At 49.5% G+C, this 24,057-nt stretch overlaps 1 protein-coding gene across 3 annotated transcripts in view; it reads right to left on the minus strand.

Annotated features, from left to right (window-relative positions):
- LOC109306583 (mitogen-activated protein kinase kinase kinase 3-like) overlaps window positions 1-20,900 on the minus strand; it is a 94,145-nt gene extending 73,245 nt beyond the window's left edge. For 2 of the 3 annotated variants that reach the window (XM_019530080.1, XM_019530064.1), the window contains exons 1-2: window positions 20,818-20,900; window positions 4,619-4,694 (exon numbers count right to left, since the gene is read on the minus strand). In XM_019530080.1, the coding sequence (XP_019385625.1) occupies window positions 4,619-4,622 (4 nt within the window). In that variant the 5' untranslated portion in view covers window positions 4,623-4,694; window positions 20,818-20,900. Of the gene's footprint in view, window positions 1-4,618; window positions 4,695-17,646; window positions 17,753-20,817 lie in introns of those variants that run through there. The other variant, XM_019530073.1, reaches the window with a different exon arrangement.
- Between the last annotated feature and the right edge of the window lie 3,157 nt (window positions 20,901-24,057).

A 24,057-nucleotide genomic window follows, 5' to 3' on the forward strand; every position in this document is an offset into this window, starting at 1 on the left:
TATTCAGGTTTTATACAGCTTTCAATTTATTGAAAGGCTTAGGAACAAGTGTTTGTCCTTTTTTTTTTTTTTTTTTTTTTTTAGAAAAAGATCACATGCACATGATGTTAAACCTCGGGGCTAGATATGCACAGACCTGAATGTAGGCGTCGACAGTCCCCAGTTGACTTCAAAAGCTTTTTAGTAATTAAATTAACACTTAATGCACATGTACAAACATGGAAACATGCCTGCACACAAGAAGCCTGTTTGGGACACATACAAATCACCACTGAGCAAGAACAATTAGACTGGACAGCCGTTGGTGCTCTTCATACAGACTTCTCTCTTCCCTGCCGTTAAATGTGTTTTGGTGAAAATTGCCCCCCGAACCCCAAAAGGCCCACACATTTATACTCGAGGGCTCAGACTAGCTCCTCTTCGCTTGTCACCTGGATTATTTCTCCATTTTGTAGCGAGCGTCAGCTCCGAGGCGTGTGTGCGTCACTGGGATTCTCCAGAAGAAAACAGAAGCAAATACTGGGGGTGGAAAAGGGTCACAGAGGCCACAGTCCAGCCCAATGTTCGCAAGTAGCCGGTTACCCAGGAGTTCTTGAAAATCATCTGCTTCAAATCCTCAGTCACCACAACTAAAAGGCAGACAACCACAAGGCCAAGAACAGCCCATGATGCACTATAGCTAAGCACAAGGGACGCAAGAGCAATACCAATGACCTATACAAAAAATAATCCCTCCACCACCCTGAGTTCCTTCCCCACTCCACGTTTGGTGACCATCCGGACCCCAAGTAGAAGAACAAGACCCTCAGGCAGGAGCTGACCAGGGTCTCAAGCGCACCAGCACACCCCCGTCAAAACCCACAGCCTTAGCTATGGTCAAAATACTCGAGACCCTCCTAAATTAAGATGTCCAAATGCTCCCCCGATCCAGCAGCTACTATTACAGTCTGCAAACCGACGGCAGACTGTCACTTCCATTTCCAAAACAATTGAGAACTGCGTCCCTGTACCCGAAGCGCTTCACGCTTCGGACCCAGCCCTTACAGCAACCACCTCTTCTGGTCCTATATGGGGTGCACGCTTCACAGAGCGCTCTGTGACTTGCGTCTACAGCAGTAGTTCTCAGGCTTTGTAGGCTTGAATGACAGCCGAATGCAATTAGACTCAAGGCGCCCCTCCATAACTTCTGAGTGGGATCTCTTGCACATACATTGACCACCTTTATGGAAGCAAGAGGTTGTCTGCCGTCATTCCCCTCCTTCACCTGGGGCAGGATAGGGTGTCAGGTCTTGTGCTGTGTCAGAGTTGAGGGTAGTTTTATGAAGAATTCAGATTCAAGTGTCGTACGGGACGGTTTGGCTAGGGATGATCCTGCCTCAGGCAGGGGCTGGACTAGATGACCTCTGGAGGTCTCTTCCAGCCCTACCTCTCTCTGGGTGTATTACACAGTGCTTACCTCCTTGCAGAGGGACCAGGCAGGGGGGACAGTGGTGTGGCCAGGCAGGAATGTCCTCATGGCACCCTTCCAAGGATCTGTTGGCACCCCGGGGTGTGGCAGCACCCCAGCTGAGACTCGCTAGTCTGTAGCCTTCCCCCACCACCCGCCTAACTCCATCTCACGCTAGTGATCTGGCTCTGCCTGCAATCTGGTGTGGAAGTCCAAATTAAGATGCTGGATGTGCAGCTGCATTAGAGGCTATAGCCCCAGTGCCCACAGCCTGGCTAGTAAGCAATATCTGTTCTCTTTATTCTTTCAATCACTGGCTGCTACAGACTAATAATAATCCTTCACCCAACAGACTAGGAATCAGAAGAAAACTTGATACTCTTCCCTTCCACTTTCTGCAGTTTCTCCCCATAAGCTCCCATTGTTCCACAGCTAGCCTAGCAGCTCTTACAGGAAAATCAAATCAGCAATGATATACATCTTATAGCTGATCTACATCTTATATCCACCTTACCCAAACTGGCCCACAGAGACCAGGTATAGCCCCACTGGTTTTTCCCTCCCACCGCCAGCGTAGCTTGGCCGTTCTAGCCTGTCTTCTGTGCGCAATGCACCTGTGTTACATACAGCTGATATTTCCAAGCCGCAGATATGCATGTATCAAGGGATCTAAGCAGCTGTCAAGGGTATAAAAGGCACAGCAGAGTGCTGATGAGTGCAACAAAACATAAGCCAGCCACAATCCTACTCTAAGGGGACTCTTCATTTGGGTTTGGGGTACGCCTGCACCACAGTCCTGGGGACTCCTGAAGACATCCTTAACTACCTAAGCTCAGGCACTGGGAATGATGGAGTTCAAGCACAGGCTGCTCTTCACTCTCTCCAAGCATTTACCTGGCTTCTCGCATGGGTTTTGCAGCCCATGCTGACCTCCATGTTGCTGGGCTGCACTGCCAACAGCACTCAGATGAGCTGGTTTAAAGCTAGCTTAGGTGCGCCTACATGAGCCACAGGCTTGCAGCGACTGGCAGACAGGTTCCAGCACAGGACAGGAGGCAGGCAGCAATCAAACCATCTGTCCACTAAAGCAAACTTTTTCTTACTGCGTACCCCCTTCCAGATTTGCCAGCTGCCCCGTACCCCTACCAGCATACATGTTATATGCCCCTTAAATGCCTATTATAATAATTATAATAGGCATTTATAATGGCTATTATAATAATGAAAATTAAATCCGCCATTATACCATTTTTCCTGAATAACCCCCAGAGACGCCTTGTGTACCCCCAGGGGTACACATGCCACAGTTTGGGAACCCCCATACTAAGAAGTGGGTTGAAAGCACCCGCTTACTCATACTTATAATGAGAAGAAAACAAAGTACTGCTAGCCAACATTTTTTACCCCACAAAAACAAAAAAAACTTTGACAACAACAAAACAGTTTGTTTCCTTAATAGAGTTTTCCTTTTTTTTTTTTTTTGAGTTTTTCCTCAGTGAAGTGTATTTTTTTATATTTATAATGAAAGATTTATGCCACTCTATTACTTAAAAAAAACCAAACAACCTTCCCTCTTCTATTCTGCCACTGGAAAAAAGTTTTAAAAGCCCAGAACGATCGTATTATATTCCCCTTTTTATGCCTTTTTCAGATGGAACCAAGAGGGAAGAGAGGGAGCCAAGAGGTAAGGAGTGCAGAACAACATTTATTAAAAGATCAAACCAAACAAATCTTCGCCCCAATTATCTTTCTTTGCAATGGTGGCTAACAATTCCTGAACAGCTTGCAGATTGTGAATTTTTCCATATTTTCAACCAGCCTGGCTAACAGCTTTTCAACTGATATCAGTACTGTCCTGGGATGGATTACGCAGTGGAGATCTAGCGCCTAGAAAAGTGCTTATCCCCAGTCAAGAGAAAGAGAGAGACTGTCTCTGGAAGTGAAGGAAATTATTTCAGGGAATCAACATGACAGGAACATGCGACAGAACCCAGCTGGCCGGGAGAGATAAAGAGCAGCCCCTGTTCATTTAGAGTTTGAGGCCTGTTAGATTGGGAGAAATGAAAGACAAGAGTCTTAAAGAAGAGAGTCTGAAATCCTGCTCCTATTGGGAGTGGAACATTTGCTGGCAAACTGGATCAGTTAGGAAGGGCTTGGAAAGTTAGGAAGGGCTCGATCCATCTTTTTCACTAAGATAACGTCCTCTTTGCAAGAGCTTTGCTCCGCTAGTTACATGTCTGTAAGTGTCATCGGATAAATGACTTATCCTGGGCCAGAAGCCCCCAGCCCCAGCCAGTTTTCCATCATACCCCTTCTTGACACACACTTCTCCCATGCAGCGTTTCAGCAGTGGTCCCCAGAGACACCGAGACACAAAGCGAGCCCACTAGCAACGTCCCGACTCTGCAATACGTTTAGATCTGCAAGCTCCTTGATGGATGAGTTTTCTGTGAAGACCTGCAGACCAGGATTTTCAGCGACGTCTTAAAGAGTCAGATGCCAAGGCCCCCTGAAGGTCAATGAGAACTAAGCGCCTAGATCCCCGAATCACAGTTTAAATCACAACAGTGATGAGCATGAAGTGCATAGCGTAACAACTGCGGCAGCCTAGGACTTCTCTATGCACGTGGAACTTCATAGCGGCAGCAAACCTGAGAGAGATCCTTCTCCAGCTCCAGCTGTAAGCACCTACCACTGGAAAGAGGAGTCTCCAATAGCAACATGGAGCCTGTGATATACTACTAAGCTGTCCTGACACCCTCCAGTAGAAACCATGTGCACATATACATTAGCCAGGCTGGTATTGTTGGTAGTATTATTAGGTTTATAATAAGGTAGTATGATAGAAGCATGCCTCAGTCCACACAGCTTGTACACTGAGCAGCACAGAAAGCTGAAATGACCTCTCCAAGGTTACACAGCCAGGCAGTGGCAGAGCTGGGAAAAGACCCCCGGTCCTCAGACTCCCATCCTAGTTCCCGGCCCACCAGACAGCATTTGCTAAGCCACCCTTGGCTGAACTGGAACACAAAGCAGCAAAGCGGGTGAATATTATGCCCCAGGCCGCCTCTGCGGGTTCTTCACTCGGCATCGCTAGAGGTTTTGTCAGCACAACCGAGCCAGGATAAAGAGGCCAGAGAATCAAAAACTCCCAAGGAATCCACGCCTTACCCATGTTGGCATCTACATCAGGCCTCCACTGCACCGGTCATGGGTACCGCTCTGTCCGATGCTCACAAGCATCTACCTGCAATAGAAACACAGAGTACACAGGTGAGCACCAGCAACAGGATCAGACCAGACGTGTAAGGGGGTTGCACTGTGCGTGACTGACTACTTGTCTCACTCCCTTTTTGCAAGGGATTTTTCCCCCCACAGGAATAGGTAAAAGTGTCTAGATCAGTAGCAACCCGCCCCAGGCCAGCTGAGTGATCTGGACCCTGTTGGCAAGCCAGATCCAGGGTGTGGGGCCATTCCACGGACTGGACGAGTGGCACAAGGCCAATCTGTGAGCCCAATTCAGTGCACAAGCCCGTAACGTCCGGCCCGCGGGCCTCCCCACAGAGGCCAAATAACACGGCTCCATTGACTGGATCCAGCCGTACCTTGGTCACCACCAGTCTAGACCTCTCCACGCTCCCCAGAGACCCAGCCTTTTTTTTAATAAAGACATGGCCATAACCCCCAGCCCATAGTAGCTTGATTCAACACATCTTGTGCATCTTACCACCTCACTAACAGAACAGATCGCTTTTGTTCTGGGATCTGATCCCATAATCCTTGGTTCAACCAACACTACCAACATCAGCGTTGAATGCCACAGACAAGTACTCTGGATGGTTATGCATCATGTCTCATGAAAAGTAGGCCACAAGTAAAAAAAGGCACTTTGAAGGCTTCCAGAGCAGTCAGATCTATTAAAAAGACCTATAAAAATCATAATTCCTGAGAGAATCAGGGGAGCGATTTCAAAAGCAGACTAAAAATAATTCCCTTCAGAAACATCCAAGTCTTTGGACCCAAGTGCTGGCAAGCATGAAGCTATTTACCCAACCTATTTTGAGAGAGGCCAGCAGGAAAAGAGACCGATAAGAGGCCAGCAAATGCTCTGACATTGATGTGTACCACTGAGCACGCTGTTCCCTGTCCTGCTCCAGTTTCCTATCTGAGAAATATGATTTAGCTAGGAATATAAAGCTGCCAAGCACTGCATGCTCTATCATTTTGGGACAGACCAAAACAAAAAGAAGAAAAAAGCAACAGGGAACGGTTTGATCCCCTTTGCCTGGGGAAGAAGAAAGAACTGATCTAACTATAAAGGCCGTGGTGGACATCACCTTGGGGTCAGAGCTCCACACTGAAAACAACGGAAACTCCCCCTAATTTCAGCAGGCTTTGGATTATCCCCTTAAACTGAAAATGGCCAAAAACTGGCCAGCTTCTCCTTTGCTTCTGTTTTCAAACTGCATGCGCATTTTGCAGAAGCAAAGCTGTGTGCCTGCTTCATGCGTGGTTACCAGAGCGATGTGTGCAATTGTGGTATCTGCATGCAAAGGGCCAGGCAGCCACACAGCTGGATCCCCGACCGTGCACATACTGTTTGTACATACAGACACAACCACTGCATGAACACAGAGAGCCTGCATGGAGACAGCTCTGAATAACATCTGATCCCCAGCCACCTTTTTGTTTGCAAAAGTACTTGCGTGTCCTCGCTGATCTTTCCTCCGTCAAAGCGATCGGGTGCCCGTAGCATAGGGCTAACCAATGCAAAGGCAGGAGGTTAGCACTTCCTATGTTAACCATGTTTTTCCGTGTGAAGCGGACAGCCTTGATTACCAGCACGGCTGCTTTCTCTGGTTTTACCTACATGCCACCCATCCCTATCATGGAAGGACCAATTGCTGTTTTTAGCACAAAGCAAACTCTCCCTAACTCTCCCCGACTCCAGTGCACTTCAGGGGTGGGTTGGGGGGAAACCAATAACATTTCAAACTCCCCCCGTGGAGCATTAAAGCGTTGGCAGGCTCTGCAGCCAGCCAGCCAGGATCTGGAAGGGAACCCGGGTCTCCCTGGTTGTGACCACCAGCAAATTCGGCCCCCCTTGTAAATCCAATCCAGTCCATTTGACAAAGTGCGGCCCGGTTCAGCCATCCATCCAAAAACACCTCCTGCCAAACAATTAAAGCAGGAGAAGCGTGAACCCTGCCCTCCTTCAGCTCAGGCCAGGGGAACATCATCTTCTCCACCCCGATCCCCGTTGCAGCCTCTTGTGAAACAGGCTCTGATTCTGCCCTCGTGTCGGATGGGGACACTCGGGAAAGTTCATTCCGTGTAAAACGGACCATTAACCCCCATGCGAAACCCCCACCTCGATTTCAGATTTCCTCCTTAAGAATCTGAGTAGTCTTGGCCCGGCTTGGCTTAATTTAATTGCCTAGAGAAGTCAACTCCCCAATCCAGACACCTCCAATCAGAACTAAAGTGACAGTGAGATCTATTTAAAAAAAACAAAACTATAAAATCACAACTCCTGTGAGAACGAGGGAAGACGCAGAAGCGATTTCAAAAGCAGAGTTTGGGAGGTTTAACTAATCCACATTAAAAAATTAATTTGGGTCAACTTTCCTGAGGGCCCCCATGTAGACAAGCCCTTAAACTGGGGGAAACCAGAAGTACCTTCACTGGTGCTGCACTTGCATAGATGGCAGTAACCTGGCTTTGAACTGCAATGGAGGGAGGTAAGAGTCTGGACCATTTTGCACCCCCAGCACTTGTTCTTGCCAAGGCACTGAGCAGAGTGGCTTGCACTGAAGCCAACGGGAGAAAAAAGCTCTAGACGTATTGCAGGATCAGACCCCAAACTGGTGCATATAAGACTTGTGCCCTGTTCATCTCTTCACTCAGGCTTTCCCCAGCTTGCTCAGTTGAGGTGATCAGCAGGCAAGGCTGACCGTGCGCACATAGCACAAAGGAGCCTCCAACTCAGGACTGCAATAATAGACTTCACCACTGAATGCATCCCAGGGGCTTACATGGGGATCTGCACTCTCTGAGATCAGGCTGAATTCAGCCAACGCACAAGCTAAGGGATGCTGAGATGTGGTACCACTAAGTGGCATAAAAACATATCAGTCCTCAGCCCTGCGGTGTGGCTGAGATGGAAATGAACCTTGCTAAAATTGGGACGCTCCTTGTTTTTGAACAAGCAGGGAACAACATGTTGGGCCTGGAGATTTTAACAAGCAAAAGAGTCAAGCGGAAAAAATCTCTCCCTTTAAAAAGAGTCGACCACATTAACTTTCAGCAAGTTTCCGGGAGTCCTGCCAGCACGCTGGAGTTTGTATACTACGGAACTGGGAAAAATATTATTGTAAATGTTATTTTCAAGAGGTTCGGAGGCCAGGGCTGGGGTGAAGTTAAACATAACACGGAGAGAGAGAGAGAGTTTTCAAGCCTAAAGACCATACAGCGTGCACACATATTCTTAGTCAAAAGGCCTGCCTGGTATGGAAGATAGGCAAATGCAATGAAATATAACATTACACATTTGTTAGCTCAAACGGGCCTGTGTAATGTTTCAGTTTTGTCCTACGAGCTGCAGCACACGCTGCCTCATGCACATGGGGTGGAGGACAGCAGGTGGGGGCCAGGGCATCACCCTGCCCTTGTGGACTATGCTGTTCCCATTCTGCAAAGCAACCTTCACCGAGCCTAAAATGATGCTCCTGTCTTTCTGAGCATACTGTGACGGGCACTTTTCTTCTGCAGCCCCGAACACTGGTGTGCAATCTTGTGCCCAGTCTTGCAAGCCTGAATCACGGGTTGGTCAACAGAGCTACTTGCATGAGTCAGGGTTACAGGAGAACAGCCCTTATTTTGGGCCCAGCGGCTAAGCAACACGCAGCCGGACTGTGCGTGCGCAGCCTGCCTGCTGAAACGTAGGCCTGCCAACGAAAACTCCAGATGCAAACCCTTCGGTCTGCAGTTTTGCAGAGACATGTGTCACAGAGGGCACTGTCCAAGCATCAGGCACATGGCAATGCCACATGACTCCATCTACCTCAAAAGGATGAAGCAATCCCAGTAGGAATCAAATCTGTGACTGCAGTGACTCAGCTGAGGCAAACCCAAAAGCATAAACCGCTAAGCCATCCGGGAGACTCCTTCGCAATGTGGATGCAAAGGCAGAGCTGCGACAGGCAACAGCAAAGCAGGACTGCCACGGCTGTCCTTTCAAAGGGGTGCTGACATTGAGGCTGAAATTGGTTTTAAAACCTTTTCTTCAGCATCTCTAAGTCAAATGCAACTGAAACTGGGCTCCAGTGTTATAGTCAGCCTTTCCTTGCTTCAACCAGGTTTACAGGACACTGTAAGGATTTTATTTGAAGCCTTTTGTAGTTCAACAGGTGTCATCTATAACCATAAAGTAACAAAGGTGACCCATTCTCTAGCATCCATCAGCAGTGAAGAGATACCAGAGCCTCCTGCGGTCCAGACTGGGTCGGGGGGAGGAAGGAGGTATAGATGAAAGAAGGCAAATGTTGGCTTAGTCTCTCACACCTGTTGGGCTATTGCTTGCCTAATGTACAATTTAGTTCCAACCCTCCATTAATTTGTTATATGGGAATGACTTCAGCCAAGCTGAACTAATTTAAAACACACTAATTATACACTTAAGTAGGTCTCAAAAAAAGGCTGCTTCTACCAAGTAGCTCAATTATCCTGCAGGTCTTAAATGCATGCTCAGAACCCTGATTTTAAATTAGGCGTTAAAGTGGCTAGATGTCTTTGGGATGGCTCCCCAGCCAGTGTGAAAGGCAATGTACAGCTTCACCAAAGTCAGCAGGACTAAGCCTCTTTTCTTCTAATGTCGAGTTTCCAGCTGGAAGCACACATCCCTCCATACTCTTGGCTCCTGCATAGACCAGCCTCCACCCTCAGATCCACATTTGCACAGTCTGCATCTGCGGGCCCAGTCCTGCGGCAAGTTACACCAGGGGAACGTAAAAGCCACCCCACTGGAGGCTAGCGGAGGTGCTCCCAGGTTGCGGTGACTGGAACTAAGGCAAGGACTAGCTGGGACCCTTCCCTCTCCCAGGGCTCTGCAGGCAACTTCAATACTCATGGCAAAACAAACAGCTTTTATTCCAATTTGAAAAATGGAGCAGGGCAGGCATTTTTGCAGGAAGGCAGAGAAGGGTTTCCCCTTTTTCTACTCCCCCTGGAACAAAGTGAATGGTTTCCCCCCTGTTGCTTCGTGGCCCTCCGTGACGGACCAGAAACAGACGGCTACAGCCGATGCCAGACCGTGGGCCGAGAAGGCAGGAGGCACCCCAGAAGTGACCACGCGCAGGGTGCAAGTGTACAAGTGCTGGGTGGAAGCCATCATTTCTGTGGGGCAGGTCAACCAAGCAAGCAGGCTGTAAGCTCCAAGGGGACCAGGAACTCAAGGCAGCCGCTTGCACCTTCACCATCCATCCAAAGATTGGACCCCGCTTTACAAGCACGAATGAACCTCCCAGCTTCCCTTTGGAATTGCTCGCTCCTTCCTACAGAGGGAGAAACGGGGGCAGAGTTACGGCCCCAGCTTTGGGGATGTTCAGTTGTCCAGGGTACCGCCGCTCTGGGTACCCACCTGGAGAATGCCTCGTTGCAGAGGTGCTGGGCGCAAGGCTCCCAGCGACTTCAGGCAGAGCAGTGGGTGCTCGGTCCTTTTCAAAAAGCAGAGAACTGAGGCCACTCAAGCCAAACTCTCACTATTTCGGACAAGTCACAAACCCAAGTGCCCACGGCCCACAGGAAATCTGTGGCAATGTTCACAGCAGGACCCCAGTCCTCAGCATATTGTATGTACAAATCTCACGATGTTCTGAAAAAGGGGAGCTCAAGTCAGTGTTCCCGTTTTAACAGCAGGGGAACCGAGGCACCGGAGGGATGAAAAGGTTTTTCCAGTGCAAAACACAGAGAATCCACAGCGAAGTCATGCGACCCTTAACGGGGACTGATCTGCTGGACCCTGTGTGTGGGCTACCGCCTCTCCATCATCTTTAAGCCAGGCAGGGGCGGCCCCCTGTGACATGTGTGCCACAAGTGGCACGGGCACCTCTGTGCATGGCACATGGCACACCGGGAAGGGGGCACAAGCAGAGCAGGCAGGGGAAGGGGACTGGAGGGCACTCACGGACAACATGGGGCTTAACCTGTGGCATGGCTGTCAAAAAGGTAGGGCCCCACAGATAAGGCATATCCAACATTAATCTCACAAACCCCTGCGATGGAAGAAGGCATCATCCTACCTCTGTGGATGGGTAATTTTGGCACAGGGTCAGCCAAATGGTTTGCTCACAGGGGCCAGGCCAGAAATATGGGAACAGAAGCCCGGTCTTCCAAACAGAAAGGGCAACGTCATGATGAGAGGACTCGAGACCCAGCTTCCACTCCCTGCTCCGCCACTGGTGTCCTGCCTGACCTTGGGCAAGTCCCCTAGCTGCTCACAGCTTCTGAAAACAGGAATACGGCGCATGGCCCTACTGCGCAGTGATAAATAGCATTTGAGGGGACAATGGGGGGGTAATGGAGGTGCCCCATGTCAGTACACAAGAGAGGATTCATGACCCAGTGCCTTAAACCCAAATCCAACTTTCCTCTCCAAAATCGCCCAGTCCCCAGTCCTGCACTTCATTCACGAGCTGCCTGGCTCCCTCTGGGGCTGTTTTCTGGAGGGCAGGCTGGCTGGGTATGTGAGGGTGGCTGTTTCTCTCAATGGGCCTCTGGACACCACTTTGCCCCCTTCTCCAGACCTACCATTTTGCACCAGGGAGCTAACAACAGGCAGTGGAAAAACCACACCTTCAGGGTGCGCTTTCTAGGCCCTGATTTGAGGCTTTGGCAGGGGGTTAAATATATCAAGATGCTCTGGAAAGCAAACGGACCTGAGAGAGGAGCCAACACTGAGGTTTCCATTTGCTTCTAACACACTAGAGACAACTGCAGCCCTAGCTAGGAGTGAATGCCCTTGGTTTTTGGCAGGCAGCCCGCCCGGCCACAGGAAACTGTGCAACAGGCTACATGCTGAACGCTGCCTCAGGATGCAAAAACTGAACCGAGCTCAGGGGAAAAAAAAAAAAAAATAACCCTGGAAGGGGAGAATCTGTAGTAAGCACTACAAAAACTTCTCATTCAGGGCAAGGGCCAGTAAAGTGATGGGCTGGTACCCCTTACATATGCCCTGAAGATGCCATCATATTCTCCACAAAAGGAGATCCTAAGGCCAAGCAGTTTCCTAAAAATCAGACATTCCAACAATTCCAGAAGAGCTTGATCCAAATTCCTTTACAACCAACAGGAAGACCCCCACTGACTCGAGTGGGCTTTGGACCAGTCCTTAAGCACCCTGCTTTTCCAAAGAAGCAAGCAATTCTCAGCTCCCCTTCCTGAGCCCCCTTAGAGCAGCACCTCAGAAAGCCAGGCCTAAGGCATGGTGAGGATGAGCTGATTATTTTTTGTTCAGTGCTTTGAAGTTCAGTGTTATTTTCAGATTCCAAGGAAGTATTTGTACAGGCAAACAGGTCTAGACGGGGGAAGAAAAGGTGGCTCTTTCATTTTGTTTCGAAAGAGCCACCTTTCCCACTTTATCAGCCCGGCAGTGGAAATGAGAACTCTCTCAGTACAAACAATTCCCATTCTCCGTGTCCTCTTTCCTATTGAGCATTTAATGCTGTTCGTTGTGCATCTCTCCAATGAGGTGATTTTTCTCTTGGGCTAAAAGTTAAATGCTATATATTGCATGATATATTTATAAATGTGTGTGTGTGTAAATGTATTATGTCTATATCTCTACATATACATACATAACATATCTATATCTATCAACCTGTAGATACCTATAGATAGATCTATCTATATGTCTATGTATTTATAAATAGTGTGTTCTAATACACAGACATGTGCATATGATATATCTATCTATATGTATATATAGTGTAATGATCTTTATAAACTAGTTAGATGCTTCTGCCCCCATGACTGCTTTCCATGCCACAAGCCAGGTTTAAGCAGCCCAGCTGTGATTGCACTTACCCTGCACATATCAGGGACGCAGCTCTGCTAAAACTAGTGGAGTTATGCTGATGCAAAAACTGGTAGAGGTCTTGATTCGAGAAAGAACTTCACCCCAGGCCTAAATTTAAACCAACTGTTTCTATCCCCTGGTGGGAGCTAGGATGGTGCGGGAGGATCTATCTTGAGCCAAGACCCAAGTGAGAAGGGAACCAGCCCCTCTATGTACAAGTGTCCGAGCTCAGTCTTGGCAGGAGCTTAGTGCACTCTGCTGTCACTGCAGTCAGCATCTTGCTGGAGCTAGCCCAGACAGCAGCATGACTGATTTTGGAGGAAATTGTATAATTAAAAGTAAGATGACACAGAGATGAGATGAGATGAGATAGACAGACAGACAAGAGTGCAGAAGTTCTGCGCTGCAAGCAGCATAACACATTAAACTGTGCAGAAATCCTTCTGCTGCCACCAGCAATTCCAGCCCTACTCCGCTTGCCATAACAGCAGCATTCCTACCTGCACCTTTCTGACACGTCTTACAAGAGCCCAGCCAGTAGCTTCACAAATCACAGCACACTGAGATGTGCAGACGGCTGGTGGACTGACCCTTCCTCACTGAGAAGTTCATACCCACTGCCTTCAAAGAGGCAAAGCTCATTTCTTTCTAGAGCTGTGGTTCTCAGCCTTTAGATGCGAAGCATCTCTGGATAGACTTGAGACCCCCTTGGAAAATGCCAGCTCCTAGTTTTCACTCTTTTTTTGCCTAAAGAAAAATAATATTAATGTACACTAGATGAACACCTTGCTGGGGTTGTTTGACCCCAGTACTCTTTCCTGCCACGGCGGGGGGTCAGACTAGATGATCTGCTCAGGTCTCTTCCGACCCTAGAAACTATGAATATAGAGCCGTTTGTTCTGCTGCAAAGAACTTGGAAAGACCACAGCTATAAATTTCTATTTGAAAACTCTGGATTTCTCTCATACATCACGTTTGTCAACCTATCAGTGCTAACATTGTGTGGCACCCTATGGCACCCTTGAAAGGATCTCAAGGCACCTTGGTTGAGAATCACCGTTCCAGAGTGTGAAAAAGTCCTACAGGCTAATAGCCGTACAACTTTAACTTCCATAAATCAATGGGACAGCTATGAGCATAAGGAGCAGGTACTGCATACTGGACACACACTGATCTGGCTTGTTTTGGTCCAGAGTTGCAAGCCCCTATCAATGCCATGCTGTTCATGCATGAGTATTCACATGCACAGAGTTGTTCCTTTGTATGCATATGTCCTGAACACAGCACCGGTTTACAGAATTGTTCCTTGTACCCTCTGCAGCATGAGAAAGTATTCTGTACAAAGCCATCACATACTGGCAAGGAGATGGAATAAATGATCTAATGGGACTTTTTCCAGCTTGAGCCTTTGTGCTTAGTCACAGGATAATTATCTCCCACATTGTAATGAAACATGTAGGCTTTGCTTCTATGGTTATTTTGGGAGATCACTACCCCCCGACAACATTTCATTGCATGGAAGTTATCTGAGTTATGTTCATGGCAATACAAAATGCTGGTACCAAACAGGAGTGAATGCACCACAAGCAAAGAAAGCCAAAAAGAAGAGCAAAACTGTCTTAAGAACAACTTGTATCCACATGGCTTCCAACTTCTGAAAGCTCCCAGGTGCGTGCACACGCTGGCGTTACTATCCGAGGCACTGATTCGACACGCTTTGTACTTACTCTATTGCTTGGCCTCTGAGTCTTTAGGTCTAGCTAGGTGAGGTCTGGGTAATTTGCACTACACACCGTTGCAAGTCTCAGGTTGTGAGAGAGCTGTAAGCATGCCAGTAACCAGGGTAGGAGTACTAGTTATCATCACTGCAATTTACTAAGAAGCTGGTGCACCAAGCAATGCTCTTAAAAGGTGCAGGGGAAAACATACTAGAGCAGTAAAGCAGATTATACTCTGCAGGCCGGATTTTGCTCCCGCTTACACTAGAATAAAGCAAGAATTTCTCTGAGGCAAGGGGCCAGAGCCTCCATACGTGCACGCTGACATAGCCCCACGCCTTAGAATTACTTACCCAGTTTTGACCTGCCGAGGTGCTGGCCCAGCAGAGATGTAGCAGGGCAAGCAAAACCTGAGCAAGGTACAGCCTCTGTAACAGCACAGAGATGTCTTTGCTGTAGTCCATTTGTCTGGCTTTTTGCTGGAAGGAAGAGGCAGGGCTGCTGTGCAGAGATGGGCACAGCCTGTGGGATGATCCTTTCCGCTAGCATGTGAGCTTAGCCTATGCAATGCATAGAGCTGAATCCAAGATACGTCCCACAGGTTGGATCCAGCTTACACAACCATGTCATCTGGCCCGTGGGACCACCATGGGTCCAATTAACCCTGCCACAACTTGCCCTGCCACCAAATTTTGAGACTCATGGGCAGCCCCGCGCCCCAGATGCGGCCTGCAGGACTGACTGAATTGGGCACCACTGGTTTAATCTATTAATACTGCAGCCACCCCATCGCCACTTAACACTGAGCTCCTGCGATGCTAAGTCCGTGATTCTCAGCCAGGATGCTGGATACCCTAGCGTGCCACCAGATTCTTTGAAGGGTGTGACAATATGGGAAGATACAAGTAGATAAGCTAAGTAGAGAAACGCAGGCTCAGGCTTGCCCCTGCTTAAATTATCCTCCACCCACACTGCCCAGCACCTCTGCAATGAGGTACCCACTTTAGAATATAAGTTAACTTCTGAACCAAGGAGCCACTCAACTCACAAACATTATGGAGAGATGCCTCGCATCCAAAAAGGCTGAAAACCACTGTGCTAAGTCATGTCTCTCATCTTCCCAGCAATAGCAGGACCAGAGCATCACAGAAACCATGAACCTTGGAGCCCTGGAAATTCTGCCAGGGTGATTTAGTAGTGCAAAACCCAGGACACATAGTGCAGAATCGGTCCAGTCATGGCACCACTGCACGCCCACGCTCTAGCCAGCTCAGCACAACATGCATGCAGGCCATAGCTAGTTGTTACTTGGTAACTCTAGCCTTTTTTCTGTGCTTAGAAGTGGGCCCCAAACCTTTAAACGTTGCTTTGCATAATTAGCTAATGAGATTGCTCAGACCAGTTAGCCCTACCCATGTGAGTAGGGCTATCAGGGGCTGGGATGTGTTTGTCTCACAGGCTGTGTTAGAGGCTGCCCTGTGCAGTTTACCTTGAAAAAGACAGAAGACTTTGCCCCATAATCAAGTGCCTGTCAGTGTCAATAAGGGGTGAGGGCTGTATTCACTCCCTTGCGGTTTTTAAGGTTTATGTGCTTGATGCTGGTCTGTGAAGATCATTTACAACTTGGCAGAGTGGGTGAAACACCCATCCCGTGCAGAGCAGGGCTTAGCACCCACCCAGCCCAGGTATCAAGAATCACAATGAGAAATCAGGACTACAGGTTTCAGCACCGGTGAAATGGGCCACACTTCTGCGCAGCACTACAGAGCAAGGCAGCCAGGAATATGGCTTAAATCGGACCATTGAAGGACCACCCGCCCCATCCATAGGTGTCCTTTACGTAGGACTGAGGAGCCACAACAGTCTCTACCTGGATCCCCGCCTCCCTGCAGCCAGGACGCTGGACCTGGGATTGCCCGCAGTCTCCAGCTGTCATGAGGGTCCCTCCGGCCCAGCACAGCTGGCATGAGACTCAGCTCCAGAGCCACAGGAGGAAGGTTTATGGTGCTTAGAGGCATTTGGATGGCCACTTCCCATTCATTTCAGTGCGACACAGGCTAGATCTACAGTAAAGCTCACAGAGCAAGTTCCAGCTGTGCAAGGTGGATGCTCTGCGTCCCGTTCAGGGGGCAGCCTGCGAGGAGCAACACCACAGGCTCCTGACAGCAAATGTACTGGAGGAACCCGGCTTTGCGCACCCATGTACTTCTCAGAAGACAGGCCTACGGTGCTGTGACACTGAGGGATACAAGTACTGCGAACGGCAGAGCACCAGTGATGTGAAGCCACTCCTGCCATCCCACATACTTCCACGTTGGCTACCCTAGGTACCCAGCAACAATAGGTGAGGGGCTCAGCCAAGTGGGGTTCCTCACACTAGTGAGGCAAGGGGGGCACAGCGCGTCCTGCGACTAACTTGACAGACTTCACTGGCACTACTCTGCATTGACACTGGCCTACGAGACTCCTACAAGGCAGGGGTGACAAAGCAAGCCAAGCCGCTCCATGTGCAGCATCTAGCACCATGGGGCCCTGGTCCAAGGGTCAGACTTCCAGGCATTATCATGGTGCTAGTAACAATAATAAATCACTCAGCACAACTGTGCTTCTTTCCTTTGCCAGGCTCTCGAGAGGCTTAATCAGGGTGTCTACACCTGCTAAGATCATCACATTTCCCCAAAAATAGGTTTGGAGGAAAGCAGAACAGCTTGAAGAGCAATCCCTGGTGTGGGGGGGGGGATTAAAATGTGCTTCTTGAGCGCTGTGTTTTAAGGCTGTCTACCGAGGGCTGTATTCAAAGCTGGTGGGAGCTGGTATAGCAGTGACTGGAGAGACACCCCCAAAAACTGAAACTCTGGCCCCACCAGTTTTTAAAGAAAAAAAAAAAAAATTGGCTTCCCAGGAGCTGCTCGGGCCAAGATGATAGGCAGCGGCTGTTCCCGACTTGCAGGATATGCACACGAGTACGAAGAGGAAACTGCGTTGTTCTTTGCTGGCAAATGCTGCTACATTTCTGAACTCTCATTTTTGACATTACAAGGAAGTAAGCACAAACCTGCTCAGTGACATTGTTCACTGCTAAGCCTTTGCTTGCTGGATGGCAGGAAAAAAAAGAGTCCCTGAAACCAGTGAGAGGGGATAGACTGCCCGATGCCTTTCAGTAACGCACTGGGCACAGCCAGATAAGAGCATTTAGCCAGTTAAAAGGCTAGCAGAAGCCACGCACAGAACAGGATTTCAGTCGACTGCAGTTAAAGATTTGAAGCTGGCTAGCGAGGCTACGTGCACGATCTCTGGAAACCCAGCCCCGAGCCTGGTGCGGCTGCCGCTTTTCAGTCTCCAGCAAGACACAGAGGCGGTAAATCCAATACTTTGGATCCTCGTTCAAGAGATTGCTTTCTGCCTACCTAGACCCCTCCTCTTCTGCTGCTTGTTCCAAGTCGCTGCAGACGCCCGCTGCGCTCCATGTCCCAGCCGATTTTCCACTCTAAAGGCAGCTGCTTTCCAGTGGCTGCCGAAGCGAAACCAGTCTGAGAAGGATCCTGTGACCCTGCACAAGGCAAAGTCCTCCGCCGCCTCCTCCCACTCGCCCTTGCCCACCTTGGAGAAGTGGCTGGCATGAGTAGCACTGCTTTCACATAAGCAGGGGGGGGGGAAAAAAAAAAAGGAGAACCAAGACATATATGAAGAGAAAAGAAAAAGAAACATGTACTGACATAACACTGCAAGCCAGATCCCTTCAACTCACACTGTTAAGCCAGTGGTTCTCACTTTTCGGGGTCATGTACCTCCTTGTAAGTTGGTTATCCTACAGTGAGCAGTTATTCTCTGTTATTGCTAACAGGTAAAAGAAAAGACAAAAAACCAAAAACCACTTGGTCTTTCCACCGCATTGGAGCTTCTCCACCCATCTAAAAAACTGTTGTTTTTCTTCACTTTCTTTCCCCTCCACTTATATTCCCCTTTCTTCCGCTTTCCTTCCCCTCACGTACCCTCTAGATCAGAGGCAGGCAATTATTTTGGGTGGAGGGCCGCTTACTGAGTTTTGGCAAGCCTTTGAGGGCCATGTGACAGGCAGCCAGGGGCAGATAAATATTTAATTTTCTACGTTTTTAGGGGCCCTGCGGGCTGGACAGAATGGCCTAGGGGGGCCGCATCCAGCCCGTGGGCCACATTTTGCCCACCCCTGCTCTAGAGGCTTGGGACATCAACTCCAGGGCTACGGGTACCCCACTTAGAGAAATGCTGTGCTCAATCAACTACCTCGTCCTTGAGCAAACTCTTACATCAACACAGCTGTGGTTTCTCTTCCTTGCTGTTTCACTAACACCTACCCTGTGCCCCTAAAAAAACCCCCAGAAAACCTAGAGATTATTTGCTCAAAAAAAAAAAAAAAAAAATTGTTCTACTTTTCTTTGCTTATTTGCTTAGAGCAACATGTGTCTGGAAAACACAGGGTCCCTTTACATCATGTTATTTAGCATTTTCCCCTTGGTAAAGACAGAGCATGAATTACTCAGAAAATGAAAGGGGATGTGAAAGCTGTATGTCTTTCTACAAAGGAGAGTGTTTTGCTGTAAGAGAGTCCAAAATTTCAGACCACTCTTCCCAAGGAACAAGTTTGGAAATCCCCATTTGCACCCTCTCCGCTATTTGCTAAGGAAACCAGATGCCTAGAGCTGGCCAAAATAGTGATCTCAGTCTTTCTTGAGAGAGTGCTTTTTCATGAGTCATGGAAAGCAACAGCTCGTTGCTTTGGTAATGCTGGATAAGCATAAGGTCTTTCACACACAGCAAGACCTTCAAAAAAAATATTTCTCAACATATTACACAGGAGACGGTCCAAAACATAACTGTCTTTATACTCGAAGGTCCCGTTTCAAGCTGGAAGGAGCTTCAGATGCTGTTTGAAGTCTCTCGAGAAGAGGCATCCCAAGTGCCCACCTGGCCCTACCTGTGGAGCACCCAACTCAGGTCCACACCAAAGCTAGGTACAGGGAAATACAAGCACCCTCCTCCATGGCAGCCCAAGGGCTGAAGGGGAGGCAGAGAAGCAATAGATAGGAAGGGGGTGGAGGAGAAGGAAAGTGTGGTACCCCCTTCCATCAGCCAGAGGGAACAGGGATGAACAGACATCCTCTAGCCCCAGGTTGACACCTTGCCAGAATCCCAGTGCTCCTGCCCAGTACCTGCAAGATAACAAGGGCCCTTTAATGGGGCACAACCCCTGGATCTCATCCATGACTCCACACACTTTATTTTGCTCAGTTCTTGCTAGCAGGTTTATTTTTCTGGCTAGAGAGAACTGAGTACATTTTCCAAACCTTGCAACTGTGATAACATGGATACAAGCTTCCGGCAGAGCAGGGTGAGAAAGGACTAGACTTTGCCCACTGGCACTTGAGAGACTCAAAAGATAAATGCATTTAGCCTGCATACACAGGGAAGGCGTCTGCCCACCTGTCTTTGCGTCAAGTCCTCCTCTTTCCCCATCCCACAACGAAAAAAAGCTGCAGAGGATAATGCCACATAAAGGCATCATGATGCTTAAAATAAATAAATAAATAAATCAGCCAAAGGGGTGGGTAAGTTTAACAATGCCGCTTAGGCCACCAAGCAAGATAGGGAAGGGCGGTTTTCTTCCAGCTCCCACTGCTGAGCTCTCTGAATGTCTGCTCCTATATGATACCTTTGCCTGCTGGTATGGGATTTCAGGGAATCCCTCTGAACCCAGAACTGTTGCTCTCTACCATCTCTGGCTAGGCAACTCCGTCTCGTTAAGCAATGGCCCGGCCTCAGTTATTTAGGCCTCATCCCCTTTCAGATAGGCTGCAGCAATCTGGTACATGCAGGCATGAAATCTTCAGTGCTTAGGGAACTCTAGCTGGTTCAGAAGGCTGCAGAGCATCCCTTTAGTAGCACAGAAAATATCACATTATACATGTGGCGCTGCCTGGGCAGCCTCCACTCCTCCATACTCCTGCCTAGGCATGTGTGTCGAAGGTCTCGTGACTCTCATGCACACACCATGGTGTGGCTGCCATCGTGTCGTGTAGGGCTCCTCCATGCAGGAGAGAGGTTTAGCTGGACCCGTCGAACACCGGGAAACACTTCATCGGGAACTAAGGGCTATTACATTATCCAAGGGCAAGATCCATTTATCCGGCCCATATTTAAACAATGCAAAACAAGAAGTGTTCCCCACACACATCTCCTTTTGGAGAGCCAGGCAGCGGGTGTCAGCCACTGGTGAGCGCGCTACTGGAAGGGACTTGCCCATTAGTGATGGGCCCCAATTATGGCAGGCCATTAAACACAGCAGAAAGGCCTGCCATGCTCAGGTCGCTGCCTGGAGTTGGTGGAAAATGCATGAACCCACGGGCCGAACCTGGATCCCTTCTCAGGGTGACCTGAACTAGCTCCACACCTATTGATTCAAAGCTCATTTCCCCTTTGTCTTTGGGCAGCTTCCAAAGACATAAATCCACAGGGCAGAGATAAGACGCAGACGCAGCTGCCCACACAACCCACAAGGATCGAAGTGACCCGTGCCCAGCCTGAGCACGGTCAGTAAATACCTGTGTTCTCCGGGCCGCTCTCCTTCAGCTCACCGTCCTCCCCAGAGGCTCCTGGCAGGGAAGAAGCCAGCACCCGCATGTCCTGAAAGTTAACAAACCCCGGGTCAGTCAGTGCAAGCTCAACTGTTAAAACCCCTCCAGCAACAGCCTCTCCAGGGTGGTTGCTCAGGCACTTCTGAAAACAGAGGCAGGAAGATGCTGTCAGCACCACTCCCCGGTTTGGGAACGCTAGGTCTTTACCAAACAGGAGTGAGCCCCATGAGGCAGGGGAAGCCAGCACAGGACAGAGGGGTGATGTGTGCCCTGCAGGACTCACTTTCCTCCCCCCACCCCATGCATTAGCTGCACCCTGCACTAACTTCATTGCCCCCGTGCAACAGCCCCCGCCGGAGTGCCATGGTGCCAACGCAGCAGTGATTTCTCCTCAACAGGCTCCAATATCACGGGTGCTTCCAGACCTGCGACTACCAGAAATATTGGTGCAAGAGCTGACCATCACCCTCTGCCCCTGCTGCGCTAATGGAGCCAAGTGTCTTGCTGCTTTGGCTTTTCTGGCAGGAACCCAACATATTCTCCCTAGAAAGAGAAGGAGCTTCCAATCACCGTCCAAGCGACACGGAGAATGAGACACCCGTGCTGTGTGCTGGCCCTTTGCACCTCGGTGCTTGGGGGCACAGCACACGGGGCAATCCCAACACGTGACGTTATTTCAGTGACCCATGACGCACACCTGGGAGACTCAGAGGTGTGCAGCGCTTGCGCCTGATAAGACCAGGTGCCGATCAAAGGTCAAAGCAACCGGAGCTCCTCTGCTCCACGGCCCCACTGGCTCTCTTAGCCTCGGCAAGGTGAAGCAGTGTCAGCCCTTGGATGGGAAACCCAGGTGAAAGGGAGGTCCTTCAGGAAGCCATGTGGTACTCTCCTTTTGCAGTCACCAGTGACCCAGCTTGGCATAGGGAACAATCTGCTATCTCGTGGTCCTGGTGGAAAACGGGCACAGAGCAGCAGATGCCTGCCAGCACCCTGGTCTGGACCTGTCCCTCTCCAGTGCAAATGTGGATCAGAGCCACCTTTGCAAACTGGATGGAGGAGCCCCAGGCCACAGGTCTACAGAGGGAGGCAGCCAGCTGGGCTCCCCTAGGCTGCGTCTGGCAGAAGCCAGCCCCTGGATCTCTGCCAGCCATAGCCAAGAGCAGACGCGCGCCGATCCTTGGAGGGAGCTGCACTGGCTGTCATTGCAGCGGGTCCAGCATGCAAATTCACTGTGACACTTGTGTTGCATGCAAAGTTGCTCCCAAGTCACCAGGGCCAAACCCACTTGGCTGGAACAAGCCATAACACGTCCCCGGCTACATCACAAGGACCAGCTGCTGGAGCACAGGACCAGCTTGTGGGTTTTGTGGCTACAGAGCTGTTTTCACAGGATCCTTTCGATTATTTAAATCACTGTTTAGCAGGAAGGAAGGCGGGGAGGGGGCAGAGAGGAGCATGGTTCAACATCTGTGAGTCATGCCCAGTCTGCTCATTAGTGGCCCAGTTCTGCAGCAGCCACAACTCTTGCTAAGATGTTACAGGGTCAGGGCCTTCGCTGGAAGCACAGCATCACTAGGACCGTGCTTGCAGACGGAGTGCAACCGGCTGCAGAAAGGCATGCGACTGCACCCTGCAGTCAGCACCAGACAAGTCTGAAAGGCAGGATCTTGAACCTCTGCAGTAAAGTGCAATAAGCCAAGCACTCTCATGGAAACTTCCACAGGTCTTTGTTTGCCAACAGCCTAGACAAGACATACCAGACCACCGTGCCTATTCTTCACCTGACTCCTGCTCCTCAACCAGCAGTGGCATGAAAAGGGCCAAAACACCAGAAGGGCTTTGCACAGGCTCATGACCAGCTGCCTAGATTTCCAGAAAGCTGCTCATTGAGGAAAGGTTTCCAGTTGGGTGGATCAATATAGTTCAAAAACACCAACAGCCCTGACAGAGAGGTGGTGACAGCTTTTTGCTTTCCTCTAGTGGGACCAGCCTGCACGAAGGGAGCTTGCCCTAGTGTCATGATACATACACATGTGGCACCAGTGCAGTGCAAGTCATTGGACTGTGGAGACCAGTCCAGCTCAGCTTAGCACCCCTGCCAAAGGATGCTGGGGAGTAAAACCACATCACATGCAACAGCCCATCTGAATGGAGTTAAACTAATGTGAATTCCTCCAACAGGGACATAGTCAAATCTCCAGGCTCTGGTTTCAGAGCAGCAGTATTTCCAGGCTCGCGTGCACAGACGCTTTGTGATGGGCACCTGCCCAGCCACCCAGGTCTAGTCCCATGTCCTTTCTGGAGCACGTAAAGAAGTGGCACCAGCCTGCTATCTGTTCTCAGTAGCATCCACAGCTTAATAGGCTCTGACCAGTCTGGCCCAAAGGGACAGTCCTCACTCACAGTCCAATGGCAGGCAGAAACTGGTGACAAAACAGTCCAACAAAATGGATTCTCTGCAGAAACTCACCCCTTGCTGTCCCATTTCCTTTACTGGTAACAAACATCTAAGCACAGATCTCGTGCTACACTCTCTGCCCAAGCTGAGCTGCTCCTAGCTATTCCCTGACTTCCTCAGTCCCAGACGCTAGACTCCCTCTGCCCAGCAGAGGCTCCAAACTTTCTTCCATGCTGACTGGTGCTGGGATCCACTTGACAGCAGAAAGCATTCAGCATCCTTTTGCAGGGTGCTAGCACCTTGCGTCAGGGCAATCCCACGCAGGGCCCTGTATGGGAATTCAGGGTGTCTATAATGGGATACTGCCCATTATGGATCAACTTCAAACTGTATTTTTCCATTATGCTTGGAAGAGTTTTTCCATGAGGGTAACTTTCCTGGTCCACTGCCAAAATGAATGCATTACACTTCCATGTGCTCACATCATCACACAGGCCTGATTGGCTACTTTTTCCCATCGATGTAGCCTCAGCTCCATTGTAAAATCCTTTGTGTATGGAACCTGCCTGCGTCTGGAGTCAGATGCTGGGTAGCTGTAAATCCATGGAGCAATTGCTATCTACAGCCTGTCTGAAGACCAGACTCAGAAGGTGGCAGGGGCTATCTTGGCACTACATATTGCACATCTGGTATCATGACAACAACTCCTTGCTCGGTGGTTTATATACCTGTTGTGAGCATGGCAGGTCTTAAGAGGCTTCCCCCATCAGAACCACCATGGATGAGTAACTGAGTTTGCTGCCAAAGCC

Source organism: Crocodylus porosus, unplaced genomic scaffold (assembly GCF_001723895.1).
Source record: "Crocodylus porosus isolate Cpor-Errol unplaced genomic scaffold, CroPor_comp1, whole genome shotgun sequence".
Lineage (NCBI taxonomy): Eukaryota > Metazoa > Chordata > Crocodylia > Crocodylidae > Crocodylus > Crocodylus porosus.